At 53.4% G+C, this 16909-nt stretch overlaps 4 protein-coding genes across 4 annotated transcripts; all 4 read right to left on the bottom strand.

Annotated features, from left to right (window-relative positions):
• Positions 1-541: 541 nt before the first annotated feature.
• GPA2,MOD-D (Guanine nucleotide-binding protein alpha-3 subunit) lies at positions 542-3894 on the bottom strand (the record flags this gene model as incomplete). Its single annotated transcript, XM_062943633.1, has 7 exons — positions 3791-3894; positions 1785-3720; positions 1364-1706; positions 1178-1306; positions 997-1126; positions 702-940; positions 542-641 (listed from the first exon to the last, which is right to left on the bottom strand). The coding sequence occupies exons 2-7, from the start codon at positions 1915-1917 to the stop codon at positions 542-544; spliced, it is 1074 nt and encodes a 357-aa protein (XP_062806783.1). The 5' UTR covers positions 1918-3720; positions 3791-3894.
• Positions 3895-4846: 952 nt separating this feature from the next.
• Positions 4847-7380, bottom strand: ARP9 (Actin-like protein arp9; the record flags this gene model as incomplete). The annotated part of the gene is made up of 2 exons (XM_062943634.1): positions 4847-5277; positions 5339-7380. 2 exons carry the CDS (start codon positions 7378-7380, stop codon positions 5232-5234), a joined length of 2088 nt encoding a protein of 695 aa, XP_062806784.1. The 3' UTR covers positions 4847-5231.
• A 1034-nt stretch (positions 7381-8414) lies between these two features.
• QC764_123970 (uncharacterized protein) lies at positions 8415-12261 on the bottom strand (the record flags this gene model as incomplete). Its single annotated transcript, XM_062943635.1, has 3 exons — positions 11340-12261; positions 10515-11115; positions 8415-10456 (listed from the first exon to the last, which is right to left on the bottom strand). The coding sequence occupies exons 2-3, from the start codon at positions 10801-10803 to the stop codon at positions 8415-8417; spliced, it is 2331 nt and encodes a 776-aa protein (XP_062806785.1). The 5' UTR covers positions 10804-11115; positions 11340-12261.
• Positions 12262-14527: 2266 nt separating this feature from the next.
• On the bottom strand, positions 14528-15967 carry QC764_123980 (uncharacterized protein; the record flags this gene model as incomplete). Its single annotated transcript, XM_062943636.1, has 1 exon — positions 14528-15967. One exon carries the CDS (start codon positions 15965-15967, stop codon positions 14528-14530), a length of 1440 nt encoding a protein of 479 aa, XP_062806786.1.
• Positions 15968-16909: the final 942 nt, after the last annotated feature.

A 16909-nucleotide genomic window follows, 5' to 3' on the forward strand; every position in this document is an offset into this window, starting at 1 on the left:
GGCACGGGTCGTCTCAGACGCCCATCATCCCTCGCTTTTCACTGACAAGTCTTCGGAGACTTGTTTTCCCCTCCTGAAGCTCCATCCTTTTTTGCCTTTTCCGCCTGTCCATCCCTCGCTCCTGCTCCGGAATCGTAAAATCAAAATAAAAGACAGAACGTTGCTCAAAAATAAAAGTCGTCGTTTCACCCATGGCCTTGTACGCCGTGTCATATGCAGAGGAAAGCCCAGGCTGAAACTATGTCGTGTGTTGTGAAGTGGGTTCGGTGTCCAGGATATCAGGTGAGAGGTTTTTGGTGGATTACAATATTTCTGCAGCTAGATTCCCCGATAGAGGGATCTGTACATTATCAATCAATAAGGAGAGATTCGAGTGTCGCTATTTGCTGACTTTCCTCGGATCGAATCGTGCCTGTATTTCCTTGGTAGGATGGGAGGGTGATGCTTTCGGGATCAACAGCTGCCAGGCACAGCAGTCCTGAAATACGCCCGATCGTGCGGGGAGTACGCCTCCAACTCTGGAGGATGCATGAGGGGGCATCTATAGAATACCAGAATCCTTCAGCGCGTTGTTCAGGATCGTCTCCTTAACCGCAGCAAAAACCAGACGGATGTTGCTAGTATCTGTCGCTTGTGTCAAGCTGATCGATCGTTAGCATCATAACAAAAGCAAAACGACGGCGGGACAGAGAACAACTTACTGAGGGTAGAGATTTAGATGCGCCCTGTTCACTTGGTTGAATCTCCAGAGCAGATACTTGGCTGCCTTGTTGACGTCGTTGCCTCCCGAGTAATCGGGGAAATAGTTGCTGAGTGGAGATCGGCCCAGTTTCTGCTTGAAGATATCAACCTTGTTCAAGAACAAGATGATACTCGTGCGCATAAACCACCGTGAGTTGACTACCGAGTCGAAAAGTAGTAGTGACTCCATCATACGGTTCTAGAAATCCAATTAGCATCACAGAGACATAACTTGATGGGCCACGAATCGCGTACCTGACTGCTTTCTTCTAGCAAGACCTGATCGTACTCGCTCAAGGCCACACAAAAGATGATGGAAGTGACGTTCTCAAAACAGTGGATCCACTTCTTGCGTTCGCTGCGTTGACCACCCACGTCAAACATGCTGTGAACTGTCAGTGTTGTTCCAGGCAAGACTGGCAGCATGAAAACTCACTGAATACTGAGTTGACCCATCTTGAATCTCGTCTCGTAGATACCTGTGGTCTTCGTTCTCGCCCGAAGCACATCCATCTCATTGGGGATGTACTCCTTGTGTGCGATTCTTGCAGCCTCGTCAAAAAAGCTGCCGGTGAAGTTAGATGCCAGTCCGTGCCCCTCGGTTCAAACACAAGAAACTCACTATTCCGCAGAGTCCATCAAGTAGAACTCTGTTTGCCTTTCCATGAGCTGCTCCTTGGCCGGGTCGTTCCATAATGACTGGATCGCCACGCTGACCTTTGCGTCAATGGTCTGTGGGTTGGTATCGAGGGAGTAATCAATCAAAAAGTCGAGATGTCGCTTGTTCTCGTCCAGTACTGGCTCGATGTCGAACTGGCGCATGGCGCTGGCGACCGATTTGGCGCATTCCAGCAGGTTTTTGAACACGGTGGGTCTATAATTCTTGAGCTCCTCATGCGAATAACCTTTCAGGTGGATGATTTTCATCTGCTTCACAATAGTTGACTTGCCGCTCTCACCAGAGCCTGCGTGTGTAACAAGTGGTTAGCAAATGGAAACTCGCGACTTGGCAGCTCGCGCGGCGAAGCAGACAATTGACGTACCAAGCAGTAGAATCTTGCATTCTCGGCGCAGCCGTTTTGAATCTTCCTCCAGATCTCTGTCAATCTTGTTGCTCCTCTTCCGCTGTTCCGACTCCTCCCCGCTCGTGCTCATGCACGACCCCATTGTGACCATGAACCTCCGGGGACGGTCGTTGTGAGTGCTGGATGAGGTCGCGGGCGACAATCGGCTGGCAGTAGAGAGACTGGCCGCGGCAGTGTCGGCGGCGGCAGCAGCTGAGAAGGCGCGACGGCGGGTTGCTGCCGCTGGCGACGTGGGCGCTCGCTTGTCCTTGGATTTTCCCTAGAAACCCATAGGCGCGGGCGGTCGTGGCTGTTTGCGATGGCTGCGAGGTGCTGGGTGATGGATGGATTGATGGTGTTGGTCGGTGAGGGTGAGGGTTCGGAATGCCGAAATGCCGTGCAGAGAGAAGCCGTCTCTGTTTGGTTCGAGGTTGCCTTGTGCAGGTCGTAGAACTGCCTTGGCTGGGCGGAGAGAGGTGGCCTTGGATCCCGATTGAGAGAGTCGAAGAGGTAGCGATGCAACAACACAAAGACCCGCCTCGGACCTCCTCCCCAGCTTTTGTATGGGGCCTCAATGGAGCCTCGAAGCTCAAGCAAGTCGAGGGTCTGATTCGGCAACAAGGTCAGGCTGGCGATAAAAGACGAATTGGTGTTGTTTGGGAGGACCAGTCGACCGATCGTGAACTATTGTGTCGCTCTTTCCTTTGGTTGTGTTGTTTTGGTTTCGCTTTCAGTCGGGGCGCTGTCAAACCGTTGACCGTTGCGTTGCGAGAGAACGGGACTAATAAGCCGTCACTTGCACTTGCCCCCGTCCTTGTCACGCACTACTCAAGCGTGACTGGTATCGGTGGGGACAGGCCGAGATGGATTGAAATAGCAAAGGGCGATACAATGCCTGATATCCTCGTTATTTTGTCGAAACCACCTGAGATGGTGATGACAGAAGGAAAACTGGAAATGCAAGCACCTGGAAACGGAAGTGGAAGCTGGCAGAGGACCTGGACGGGAGCACGGAGCACAGACCGGGGAGCCTTGAGGTGGTGGAACTGGAGTTTTTGCTCGCCCTCTTTCGCTTCACCACGCTGGCGCATTTTACGGCACTGTAGCCCAGGCGGCAGCTCCCCAGGGCAATTAGACAGCGCCTGGGGGGAAAACATGGGGTCCCGGGCTCTTCTGACAGGGCCAAACATGAGATACCTCGAGATGCGACACACCGCACTGCAAAGAGAAGGTATCGAGTCTTGGGTTCCAGGGGCCGCATTGGCCACCGTCTCTTCACCACAGGAGAGCCTTGCTGGCCATGCTCCGTGGCCCACCAGGCTGATGATGGGAACGGGTCTTGCTGGTAACGCAGATCTGGCCCCACAGAATCACGAAATGGATGCCGTGACAAGTGGGTGCGAGATCCAGCACGGGAGCTCCAGCTCGACGTGCCCATCCATCCAGGTACAGCGTCGTGAGTTCCAAGCCTTGTTGGACGTGTTGAGAGGCCATTGTACTTCCACCGGGTGTGTGTTGGACCGGCCCAACACACGCTCCACCGCAATGAAGCTGTCAACGGGTACCCGTCCAGAAATAGCTGGATGGGGACGATGGATGCAAGTGCTGGTTAGTGCACCGCCAAGGCACTGTGTTAAACCCATTTCAACATCCCTCACAGTCCGCTCCTTCCATTTGCCGTTCTCAGACACTTTTGATTTCCAAACGCGCAGGGGTCATAGATTAGATTGCCTGCTAACCTTCTTCACCGGCTCTCTGCATTATTTGACCTTTTCGTTGACGGGATGAATGCGTTTGTCCTCTGTTGCTGGGTATGGAATGGCAACAATAACGACAAGCAACAAAGGAGTTTGAGAAGAAAGATCTGAGCTGATCAGGGTTCAACCACGTGGTCCCCCTTGCCAGCATCTCACCACTGGATATTAGCCACGGATATCAGCCACGGACCTCTCGCCCCGGCGCCACCAACTACGACCTACACTTACTAGTCAGGAACCACCACACCACTCTCTCAACGCCTCCTCGCCATTTTATCGCGAATCCGTCTCTGAGACTATCCGCTCCCCGGATCGGCCATCGTGCGGTGAAGTGTTGTGGAGATCAGGGAGTTCTTTTTTCGCATGGTGTCTCAGAACCCCCTATTGTGTTCTGCCCCCGTTTCGACGTCTCACTCCACAGCCAAACCAGGTATGAACCTCAAGATCCCAACTCCCACGTGTCTTTCCTTTTCTCTGCCGCCTTCCCGTGCCCCGGAAATCCATTTCTCGGAAGCTCACGGACGACAAGACTTCCAAAGCAGGACAAAGATGCAGGGGTGAAGACGATTGGGAAAACCGTTTCTTGCAACTTGTGATGCGGGAAGAGCTGTGCCTCGCATTGGCTCGAGACCGACTCGGCTGCCATCGCGCTAGCTTCTCACCTTGGCGTCTACATGCATTGACAGAGACAAGTTGACACTCTGTTACAGTGGCTTCACGCTCCTCCCTCTTTTGCATTTTCTGAGCTGCCAGATGCAGACACCGATGCCGAGAACCACAATGCAACCTTGCCAGCCAAGCTTGCGATTGCGAATATGTTTTTGGACAACGTATAGGGCAGAAAAAGAAAACCCTACGGCGCAGTGCTTGGGAGCCCAGCTGAAACAGGCCATTTTCTGCCTTTCATCCATCATCTGCCGTTCACCGCTGGACTTTTGAGTGATCTAAACGCCGCGTCTCCTGCATCCGTCCGCTCGCGCCGGGAGTGCACTGGAAGAGGCAGCGAAGTCAACAGTCCAATCGGTAGCAATCCCCCGATGCGCTGTAAGCCCTTGCCGCAAACCTGCACGCCTCGATCTAGGAAATACACCAATCAAATTCTGTGGTAAAAGAGCCAGGAGCCAGTGGGCACTGTCTCATAGGGTTGCCTTTTCCTTCTGCAACTGCATAATTGACGCAGTTATACATGCATAAGGTTGGTTGATGATGGTTGGTGGGTGGTTGACGCAGAAAAGGGGGCAGAAAAGGGGCTTCAGCTGTGGTTTGAAGAGCTGTAGCAACTTGGAGAAACGGGATATTCTATTCGCATCCACCGTCCATTAGGAGGGTAGCCAACAGGAAACTGCAAGTAACCTCCAGCGTAGGATGAGTGACGTACTTGATAGATCGCAAGCATGATCGGTACGGATTATTCAAGACATCCCATAGCACACTTGACCCTCAGAAAAGCCTAGAAGAAGAGCGGCTCGCTGTAACATGTGTTCAACATTGGATAAACGACTTAGCCCTCACAAACTCAGATACCCCAACTGTCCACCCGCTGCCAACGCCCTTCCCAGAAGCCCCGAAGAAAACCCCGCTGTTCACTCCGCAAAACTAAAGAACCTAACACCGTTTTCCGTGGACAATAGGAAAAAGAGGCTCCTGCATGAGAAACCGCAGCAGGCAGCTAGATAAGCATCGAGTGCGACCTGATGCCCTTTGGCCCCAACTCACTGTTTCATTTTGTTAGCGGAATTGTCCGTCAAACTCAATGGGGTATAAAGAAAGACTTACTTATAGTCCACCCTGTTGAAGCTCATACTCCTTTGTGCCTCTAGTCCGGCTGGGTCCAAGTTGTGAATGCAAAAGGCCAGGCGCGCTGCTACCTGCGCACCCAGAAACATGGCTTCCTCGAAACCGTTCTTGGTCCATTCCGCCAGATAAGTCGGCAGCGTAGCCAGCTTGATGTTAGTGGGTGTCTGGCTGTGGAAATGATGGCTTGTCTGTAGCTGACCGTCTGCGCCCACAATCTGGCCTTGAGGGCCGCCGGGGACGCCGAGGCTGGCGGCGGTGGTGGCGGCTTGAAGCAACGGGTTGACGCTGCTGCTTGTGGGCAACTGGCCAGTGAATGAACCAGTGGGTGTCTGCGAACCAGTTCCGGAAGGGGTGCCGATGTTTGATGGCAGCTCCGAGGTGAACATAGTGGCAGAGGAAGGGGAGATCAGGTGGCGGGCTTGAAGGGTTTGCATGATATTGTCCTTTAGGCCACGGATGCGCGCTCCGTTGCCGACAAAGACCAGATTTTCCCAGCAACTAGGGCGCATGTACATTTCATCGATGCCCTGTACGGTGTGGTAGATGGTGGTGACAATCCGATCGATTTCCTTGCGGTCCGCAAACAGGAAGCGCTCTAGGCCCACCTCGATATCACGACGGACCCGGCGGGAGATGCGCTCTGTAGCTGGAGCAGCAGCAGGGGGTTGAGCTGCTGGTGGAGGCGCCGCAGCATCAGTAGCAGGTTGCGCTTGCTCTCCTCCTGTCTTCGCGGCAGGTTCATCGGGTTTCGTTCCTGCATCGTCAGTCGATGCTGCAGGGGCAGCACCAGAATCGGCCATCTCGACGTCCTTGGACACCCCGTTCTCTGCTGGAGCGGAGGCTGCGGGAGCCGGTGCTGCAGGGGGCGCTACAGGGACATCCTCAGTCACCAATTCTTCGTAGTGAAATATGGTCTTGGTTCGCTTCGAATTCGGCAGTCTGGCCTTGGCCGCAGCAGAGGCATCGGTCTCCTGCCCCTTGCCCTTTCTGCCAGCCTTTGCCTTCTCCGCCTTGAGCTTTTCCTGTTTCGCCAAAAACTCACGGGTTTGACCGCTGACGACCAGACTGGCCACATCAAGCACGCCTTCCTCATTGACCACCTTCTCATCGCCATCGATACCCAGGTCATCATCAGCGCCCACCACAGTGGTGACAATCTTCGGTCCTTCTGCCGGCGCAGCCGATGATGTCGCTGTTCCGTTGCTGCCAGTCGCGGATCCCCCCTCTGTCGGCAGCTCCATAAGCTCCTTGGACTCGGCGGCATAAGGCAAGACCTCACAGACCGGGCTCTTCTTCAGTTGCTCCGCCATCTCATGATCAAACCCCTGCTCCTTCAGCAGCTCCATCAGCTTCTTGGTAAAGAACTCTCCGCCGCTGATTCCCCTTTTCCTCTCCTCATCAGCCTTCTCGCTATCCCCGACATTCCCCGGCCCAACATCATTGTGTCCAACTACCCTCCCTTCATATACACATGTAACGTCCACCTTTTCGAACCCCACATCCACCACTGTCATGTTTGGCCATTTGAGACCGTACTGTGTCGCCAATCCGCTGTGAAGCAGACACAGCGCGGGGGTCTTTGTCTTCTCAAACACGTAGCGCGAAATCACCTCGCAGTCCGCCTTTGTCCACTGCGGACTCGCCATCAGCATGATTGGTGTGTTGTGGTATGTCGTCGTCAAGGCTTGGTGAACGTGTTCGAGAAACGCCAAAAACGCCTCCATGTGCACAATGTGGCCTGCCTGAATCGGATAGATGGCCCCTTCCAGTGAATCAACATCCTCCACCCAGTCAAAATCGTCCTCGCCTTCTCCCTTGACACCGGCCGTGGTCTTGGGTCGCTTGTACGTGTGGAAGGGCCTAAACTGGCCCTCCACTCCTGGGTCAGGAAACATGCGAGTCGGAAACCGGTGCTGTGGTGGTGTGAGCTCGTTGCATCCCATCTGAGCCAGTGTTGTCTGGGAGCCGGGGCAGATGATGAGGACCTGTTCCTCGCGCCATTTGCCAGTTGAGCCAGACATTGTATGTTGTTACCCCCCCTCCTCTTAATTAGATCCGAACTGTAGCTTTGTATCTTGTTCCCTTTCTTTGGCAGCAGATGGGTTCCTCTCGACCGCGGCGTGGGCTTGCGTTCTCAATGGGGGAGTGTAAACCAAGTAGCTAAGGCTGCTGGTCAACAGAATGCAAACATCCAACTCGGGTGGTGGGTATCGAATTGGCGAGAACTAAAATTGGCGGTGCGTCACAAACAATATTCAAATCGCCTGCCTGGTCGAGACGTTGCAGATATTTTGATGCGCCAAAAATCAAAGCTTCGCGCTGTGTTGCGATTTGTGTTGCTGGAGCTGAGCTTCAAATGGTGGGAGAAAGCGCGGCTGCGGGACACAGACTGACAGACAGGCACGACTGGGAGCGCGTCGTCCTGTGCAAGAGAGCTCTTGAAATTTTGGGTGGGGCGATTATGTAAGTCACATGCCGCCAGCAGTACAACCCCTGAATCGGTGGTGGTTAAGCACACGCTGCATTCGGCAGTCTTGAACAACAACTGGGTGCCGTAGTCTGATTTGTATAATATATTGAAACAGCTTGGTCCCAGATCTGATGCCTGAGAGTATCATTCATCATGCCTATACTGACCCATCTGAGCCGTAAGTGCCAAAGCCGTACTTAGGCCACCCCCATAAACATTACTAAATACAGAGATTCCAAGGTATATCAAAATCGCTCAGTCTCCCAGTCCACTCGTCAAGCTCCCGCTGGCAGTGAACCATGACCCTCTCCACCAAACGCCCAAGATCGAGGCGTTGAATTCGCCCAAATCCATCCCAGTTCAACCCAAGTCCTGTAAAACGCCCAGTCATGAAGGTATCAGCCGTTGCAAAGAAAAACCACCAACCCTACCTATTCCGCACATTTCCCCCCAAGTCTCGGCCTCGGCTTAGGCCTGCCGGCTAAACAGAAGAAAGGTGCATGTCCTATGACATACAAACATGATCACCCACGTATGTCCCCTTTCACACTAACAAACGCCATCAAGCGCCGTACCGCCATCCGCTCAAGAAAGAGCGACCGAGCTTCCTTCTGTGCTACCAGAAGGCGAGATTATTCTTAGGACTTTCGCGCCATTCGCCGCCTTGGTCTCTTCCTGAGGATGTTCAGTGGCGCTGAGAAACTCATTTTCCGTAAGGGGGGTCCGCGGTTCTCTTTCACTCTCCTCTTCCGCCGACGAGGGCAGTTCAATGTTCTGCGGTACCGGTGGGACCTGGTCGCTTTCATGACTCTTTCTCTGTTCCAAGTTGGTCTGGACTGCAATGGCAGTGCTGACCGATGACGAGTTCTTTTGGTGGCGAGGGCTGTTGGGGCGTGAGTCGACTTTGATCAAGTTTTGCTCCTGACCGCTGGTTGAGATGGCTTCGTCGATAGAAACATCGCCAGCAGTATCAACATCCTCGGCGCGGGACGAGATCGAGAGAAATGAGTTGCGAACGGGGCTTCGAAGTGACGACACGTCACCGTACTCAGTGTTGCTACCGCGAGACACGCGAGCCGGACTCCTGGCGGGAAGAGGAGGCGGAACTCGTTTTGCGATGGTTACTACATTGGCGCCTTTGGCTTGGATAACCTGGGTGACTTGCGAAGTGCGAATCGACGAACGTGTAGGCTGCGCAGCGGCGGTAGCGACCTCACAGATGATAGGCTCCTCCTCATCCTCTTCGTCATCTTCGTCGTCGGCATCTTCGTCGCGCTCGTCATCCGCCTCTGGGAGAGATCCGGTCGAAGTTGCAGGGGCATTGGCATCCCTAGAAATTGTTTGAGTCTCCTTCTCAGCCACAACCTGCGTTTCCCTCGCCTGCTCTACGAGCTTCTCCTCCTTGACCTCCTGAATTACTTCCATCTCTTTGAACTCTGCAATCTGTGCTGGGGGTACCTCCGAGGAGCGTTTCCGGAGTCTTTCAATGAAGCTTGTGTCAACTTTTGTGTAGTCAACTTCCTCAGGTTCAACAACAGTAGGCAGCTTGTCGGACATCGCGTCTTTCCCGTCATCGCTATTTGCGCGGCTAAAGCTGGTTTCAGCCTGGCTCGTCACGTCCGTCTGGGTGTAGGCATCCGTCACGGCGGTGGCCTGTGTCCTCGACGACATACAGCTGCCTCGGTTGCTCCTAGAAACGAACGTCTCCATGCTCTGGCGGCTGAACCGAGCAAAGACAGGGCTTGTCGGACTGGGGTGGTATTCGAACTGTGTGCTCGTCGGTCTCAACTTGGAACCAGCTTCGCGGATCTCGATACCGGCCATTTCAAGGCCTATAACGCCAAAAGGGTCCGGGTCATTGGCGTCGGGAATGCCGAAGGAGAGGGTCGAAGGTGTCGGCGGGGGCATTCTGGGAATCTCGATGACCGCATCTCCGGGAGCCGGTTGCTGCGCTAGCCACTCAAAAAGGGGCTTGTCAAAATCAGTTCGACCCTCGGCAGCCTTGATGACCTCAAATAAAGGACGCATTTCCGGGATAGTCTTGGGGATGTTGCCAGCAAGGATGTCTAAAACCGAAACATTGGCGCTGTAAAATCTTTCGTTTTCGTTCGTCCGTTCTGTCACCAAGGATCCGTCAAGTGCCACTGCTTGATGCTTTCCCCTAGCCTTCACATACGTCAACACAGTATCACCAATTTCCTTCCACTTGATTTCCGGTTCCGGGCCCTCCATGGCAGTTAACGGCCCCACAGCAAGGCTGACGTCGTCGCCCAGCATCAGTCTTGGGCGGGTGAAGAGCTCCAGGGTCTGGACGCTGTTGATGACCAGAACGCAGTCGTATATGTCGACACCGATCACAAAGCCGAGCTCGGCTGTGTGGAGTATTATTCCAGATGGAGGTGACCATGTTCCATCAGCTTTCCGAGCGGTGATGAGACCAGCGCCACCGGAGCCCGACATCCAGAGGCCGGATCGCATGCAGGAGAAGATGGCGATACCAACGGCATTCTGTATTATTCGAGGCGGGATCTTTTTGGTAGTGTATATCTGTGCAGATTGCGATGGGGGATCGGTAGGTGGTGATTCGGTTCGTATTGGTTGCGCTTCTGGAAATTGAAACCCATCGACTAGTTTCCTGTCAGCTTAAATGAATAATCATCCATCTGGAATGCGGCGTAGACCCACAGCAGAACGACTTTAGTATTCTAGCAGCCTTGTCACATTCCTTGTCGAGCGTTGTCGGCCAGTATGTCTCGCGATCGAAACGGGTAGGTGTCTTGCTCGCTGCCGACGATATGCTGAGACGATGGGCAGGGACGGCGATCTTTCCGGCCCATCCAAAAACTTTCCCAAGAGCCCCCGGTGTTGAAGCCGGGGCATCCGTCACCGGTGTCGATGCCGTCGTCCTGGTGCTGCTGATACTGGCTTGCCTCGGCCGCTCCCACGAGGGGAAAAAGGACGAAACACGCTGCATGGTGGTGGACTGTGGCGAGCTCGACGCCGACCAGGCCTTTCACCAAGCTCGTCTGAATAGGAGAGGGAGGGGGAGACTCGCGAGCGGACGATGGTGGGAGTTTTCAATCTGACCCAGGCAAGAACCTGGAAAACCCAACCAGATCCGACCAGTGCCGAACCAAACAATTCCGGGCCAGTCCCGGCAGCCCGACTGTTGTGGACAAGTGACGTGGGCGATGATCACGCCAACCGAGAGCGCAGCTTGGAAAAAAGCAACCACCACAAGGGACGCACTGCACAGGAGTTGACGGCCCTGAATGTGCAACCAGGGCTTGGACGGCTGTTAGCGCGGAACCTGGCTTGAAGGTTGTATGATGCAAGGCAAGGACATAGGCATGCTCCCGTCCATAGAAGGGAGGGTATTCTAGAGGCTTTGGGAACAATCCGACTGCCATGTATGTTCTTCAGTCCTCATGAATATGGAGATTCCATCCAAGCGAACATTGACAATGGTGTGATGCTCAGGAAGAAAGCAGCTCGAGAGGCTTGACCTACTAGAGAAGTACTGTCCTAACAATGATTCATGGACTGGGATGTGCTCCAGGCGCGAGATCACGGACCAGGGTGTTTCTGGGCGGACAAGGATGCTGCAGCCTGGGACCTAGCGCTTCTGCTTGAGTCGTAGCCCCCAAAAACTCTTGGGGTTGTTTGCCAGTCAATGGATGACGAGTGGATGATGGGGGTTGCAATGCGGATGGCGATGACACTCTCTGCTGCCAGGCCTGTGATTCTCATGCAGAAGCGTTTGATCGCGAGATGGCGGTGCCTGGGATCGCTCGACTGTGAAAAAGCATACAGATATTGTCATTAATTTGCGTCTGGCTGAGATGGGTCTGATGATGCGGCGGCCATTGAGAGCACGTTCGGGTGTCAGCCGGGCCCTGGGTCGTTTAGGAGCGTCCAATGCCGATCTCTTGATGTCTTGGACTTGCCCTGCACCGTTCGGAACCAAGTGGGGGGTCGGATTCGGCGGCGACGAGCATGAGCGAGCACGGGCGTGGCTGAAGAGGACAGGAGTATCGCAAGGTCGAGGCAGCCGTATTCAGGAGGGTCGATGTATGTATCAGCTGAGGTGGCAGAAGAAATGGAGAAGGGGGCGATGCAAGACACAGGAGGATGAAGAAGAAGAAAAAAAGCGAAGATGGTGCGAAGAAAGCACGGATGGAGGGGTTTGTATCCGGAGCTTGCAGTTTGCTGCAGTCAGCGAGTGGAATCTAAAGACTTTCCCAGACAACTGAAAGCGACTTAGCAAGCGGGTGCTGAAGCTGCTGAATCTGGAGCGAAATGACGGCGGGACGATATCAAGAAGGCATCCCGGAATGGCTCCATTCTTTTCAGCTTTTGAGAACACCGACGAGTGAGAAGCCAGGTGTGCTCTGGAATTCCTTGGACAAAGAACGGGAGTCCCTGCCAAGTGGTGAATAAGGTTGGGTGGGTGACCATGGCTGGAACATCGCCATTTCACCCGGACGGAGCCCTGCATTGTGCCTTTCATATCACTTGTGAATAGGTTTGAAAAGTTCTTTTTGTTTTCCTCACCATCGCCCAACAATGTCCCGTTTGTCACCCCTTTCATCTGACCGATTTTGCACTTGAACCTCTGAGTTTGATGCGATGGTTTTATATTGTTCCCTTCCTGTGGGATGATGCGTATACATATGCGCAATATGGGATCCCATACCTTGAATGCGGCAGTGGCGGAGGCTGTGAGCTTGATCTTGGATGCGAACTGTGGAGTTTCAGTGTGGGCCTGCAAGACAAGCGGGATCCCACATCGAACCGTCTCCACTTTCCAAACTTTTAAGCTGATGCACTGACCACTTTTGGTCCCTGGTTTTGACCCCACTTTGGATCAAGGACAACGGAGACGACATCTCGTTCCTGAGCTCGGTAGGTGTTGGTTCGATTTTGAACATCAGCATCTTGCTAAGTTTGATTCGGCATTATTTCAGTTTGCTGACTCAAAACTTGTTTTCTTTTTCTTTCCCTTTTCATTGTGCAGGAATGTTGGAGCTCAAAGTTGCCTGCTTCTGCCCCTCTCTCCACTGAAAACAGCATGGTCACTCGCCCTCCCCACGAGACACCAAAGTTTCACATACACATACATGGACACAGGTACAGAAACACAGGCGGAAAATGCAAAATAAATTAAACACAGGGCATGTCCCAAGTGCAGTCAGCCCTCAGCCACATCCGCCTTCATATGCTACTGAATGAATGATCTGCCTGGCCGACCGTTTTCGTCTGCCGTCTGTGCCTTCAGCTCTCGGCCGGTAGTCTCGTTGACCCCGCGCGGTGCGCAGTTGGGTTTGTTCAACCATTGAAACATCCTTGCCTGGAGTGATTGCACGGACCCCAGGATGCCTTGATATGGCTGCCCTCACTTCAGCCCCCTCGCGTTGTTTGCTTTTTGATATGCTTCGGTCGGGGCCGGGTTGAATCAGTTGGGTTTCGGTGCATTTTGCGGAGCGACACTGGTCACGAATTGGGTGTTAGTCAGGGGCAATAGGTAGAAGAAAAGGGGCATCTACCCGACTCCAGGAACAGAGTTCAGGCATCAGAGAGCTGTAATCCGTACGAGTAGAGCCCTGGATATTCGCCGATGAGTGTGAAGCATTCTCAGGTCTCCCGCTTGTCTTTCCACCTTAAAAAGGCGCCTTGAGCCTTGGTATGCGGGTTATGACTATGTAGGCTGGGTGATCGACAGCATCTTGTCAACAACTCCAATACCCCCAATGTCACAATGTAACGATGGCTTACTCAAACAACGGTGCTGCGGCGCTGCGTCTGATGCAACCGCAACAGTTTAGGACGGCACGGCACACAACTATTACTACAACATTGGGATGACAAAACGATAAGCAACATATGGGACGAGATGAGAAAGTGGGGGTCGGTAAGTTCTGATACGATCTATGGTTTATCACTCACCTTCAAAACCTCTGGTGCAAGTCATGACGCTCTGTCCCATTGAAAAGTGTGGGAGTGTCATCTCACTCTATGTCAGGCACACACCACAGTCTTTTCGAGAGAAGTGCACCTTCTCGTCAAGCACAGTGAGGGATGCCTGCCCTCGGACTGTTTGACCAACCATTATTGCTGCTTCGAGTGTTACACCACTTCCATGCCTTGAGTAGTGAATAGCAACACGTAGAGGCGGTGCTGGTCTCTGCCCAATACGCTCAGGTCGCCAGTTACAGGGTGAATGAGTCAAGGTGTCCCATATCAAGGTAGACAGACATTATCGCCAACAAAGGCGTTGGCGGACTCGAGACTGTCAAAATCGCATGGAATGCTTACCGGTCTCCAAATATCAAACGTGATTCCAGTAGGTGCTCTCAACGTCGTGGAATCTGACCAAACACGCCAAAACAAATGACAATTGCTTGCATTCTCTGTGTCTAGACATATTTGTGTAAATGTAGCCATGTTCCGTAACACCTGTCCCCCAAATAAGATACACGAACGCCTGCCTTCCTGAACCAGCCAGTCCCACAACGTCTAATGCTGTATTATGTTGTTCGCTGATGAAAACATCAAGAAAAGAAAAAGAGGTACACGTTGTAGTCTAAGATATTATCGTTAAAGGCCGTGAGGTGTGTGATGTGATTATTTACATCTTTTGAGTGGAGGTCGTGTCGTATGATTGCTGTCGTGGGCTGTTGCCTTGTCACTCCCATGCATCAGACCGAAGGGGCTGGTGAGCCAAAGGAGCTGAACGTGCCCGAAGACGTGGGGCTGGGCGAATCCACTGGGCTGGAAGAACCCGATTGACCCGGAGAACTGTAAGGGCTGGGGTAGGCGGACGTGTTTCCATACTTGATGAACATCGGCCACGGGCCCCCTGAGATCAAAAACCGCTCTAGACCCAGAGAGTCAAAGTTTTCTTTGCACCTCGAAGCAGACTTCTTATACCAGCCCTCAAATCCATCCTCCTGATGTACCGTATTCCAGTCGTCGCTGACCACGGGTAGAAAATCCCAAACCTCCCTGGTGCGCGTATAAGCATCACCGCTCTCAATATCGCCTTCCAGGTGAAATCGCTGAAGCGCAGTGAGCTTCTCCTTTAGCCCGGTGAATAACGAGCGCCACCGTCCGTTGTGTAGGTGTATGCCTCCGATACTGAGCTCAAGTGGCTTAGCGAGGCCACGACCGCCAAGTCGGAGTCTCTCGAGTGTGGGGGAGTGGCGGAGTAGGAAGGACTTGAGATCCTCCTCAGAGCATGAGATGCCCTCGAGCTTCAGATCCGTGAGCCTTTTGTAAGTGAAGTCACCGGCAAACAGAGCCCTGAAAGAGAGCTCAAACTTCTCGGCCGGCGCATGATATGTGTGGAAAGCTAGACGCAGGTGTGTGACATTGTTGGCGGACTGAAGGACCCGTCCCAACCCGTTGATCGCTCTGGACCGCGAGGCAGGGCCCATCTGACGGGGAATATCAAGCACCAGGTCCAGCCGGGAGAGGCCTGCAAACGTCTGGGCACAGTCAAACCATCGCTGCCGAGCATCTGGATGACGAAAGAGCTCCAGGGGTACTTGATCGATACTCAGAGACTGAAGACGAGCGTGAGGGAGAGCGGAAAGGATGGCATCAAGGTCCTTCGAGGCGCGAAGTCGGTCTTGTTTGCGACAGTGGTGATACGGAAAGACCTGATCAAACAAGTCAATGCCGTACGGGTTCTTGGTGAAGTTGATATCAACGACCTCCAGGTTAGGTAGCCGCTTCAAAGTGGCCTCGAGCACAGACTGGCGAGTGTGTAACGGAGCCACCAGGGTGGCACGCTCTTCGAGCTTGTGATAGCGAGACCAGCCCTCCTGAATGAAGTCATGACCCTCGCGGCACCTCAGCCACTGATGCAGAGAGGTGGTTTCTTGGGCCCGTCCCACATCTACTTTTGCCAAATGGAAGACCAGTGACCGGGGCTTGCCAAGAAGACGGTCATGGCGAGCAATCGACTGTAGCCTTTGAACATCATCTCTCCATTCTACTACTGCAAAGTGGTCTAGGAGGAGGTAGTCGTATCCTATATCGGCAAATTTTCGTGATGCCAGGCGGAGGGCCGTTACGGTAGGCAGGTCGCAGTATTGGTAGACGATTCGCACCAGCTCGACGGGGAGGAGGTCCATGCTGGAGGTGAAAGGAGCATGGGAGGACGAGATCGGCAAGCACCAGTAGGTCCCATATGATGTAGATGAAGGTGATGGAAGTAGGAGAAGAACAGATAGATATCAGGAATATAAGCCAACCGTAATTCAACGTGGGTGAGGTTATGGCGAATGGCAAAAGTGGCGGGCGAGAAGGGAAAAGGCGGACTTTTGATCTTTATACCGCCAAGCAGAACCGATCTGGCGGGCTGACACCGACACAACAACCTTCACATCCAGATGCAGGGCCCAAAAGATGGCGACCCAGGGGTAAAAAGCAGAAATGGAGCCAAACCGTTCCCTGCCCCTTGCACTAGCACATGCTGCTCGGTTGCTGGTGTTGCAGTTTCCATGGAATGCCGTCTCTTGGGCACGCGAGGAAGGAAAAATTCGACGGGCTTTGACACCGAAACTTTTGGGCAAGAAGTCGGTGAGCTTAAGACAGACAAGGGCGACCACGACGCACACGACAGTTGGATTCGCCAGCCTGGGCTTCCGACAGCGACAGGGGACCAATTGCATCCACAGTTGCATTAGCGGCCTGGTGCAGGCCCATGGATGGATGGCTGGCGGTGTGCAGCCTCTGCCTCAGTGTGACCGAAATGGAGGTGTGATGGAAAAGTCATGGAATGCGCCTTCCGTCACCTAAACGGAGACGCTGACACCACGTGAAAGGTCGCCGATGTGCGTGGTGAGCAAGCATCACCAACTAATGCCACGCCATTCCCGATCTCATCGACTTCCGCACTTTCCAAACTTATCAAGTTCCCGATCTTATCAGAAGTCTTGGTGTTGTGGTGGAGTTGCTGTCTCTAACGAACGGAGCAGTAGTGATGTCTCTCCTGCCGTTTGTTGCACAAGGCCGGAATGGCGGGATGGACACCTACCTACCTTACTGTACCTCTTCCTCTTTCAATGGCTCGT

Source organism: Podospora pseudoanserina, chromosome 1 (genome assembly GCF_035222485.1).
Source record: "Podospora pseudoanserina strain CBS 124.78 chromosome 1, whole genome shotgun sequence".
Classification (NCBI taxonomy): Eukaryota; Fungi; Ascomycota; class Sordariomycetes; order Sordariales; family Podosporaceae; genus Podospora; species Podospora pseudoanserina.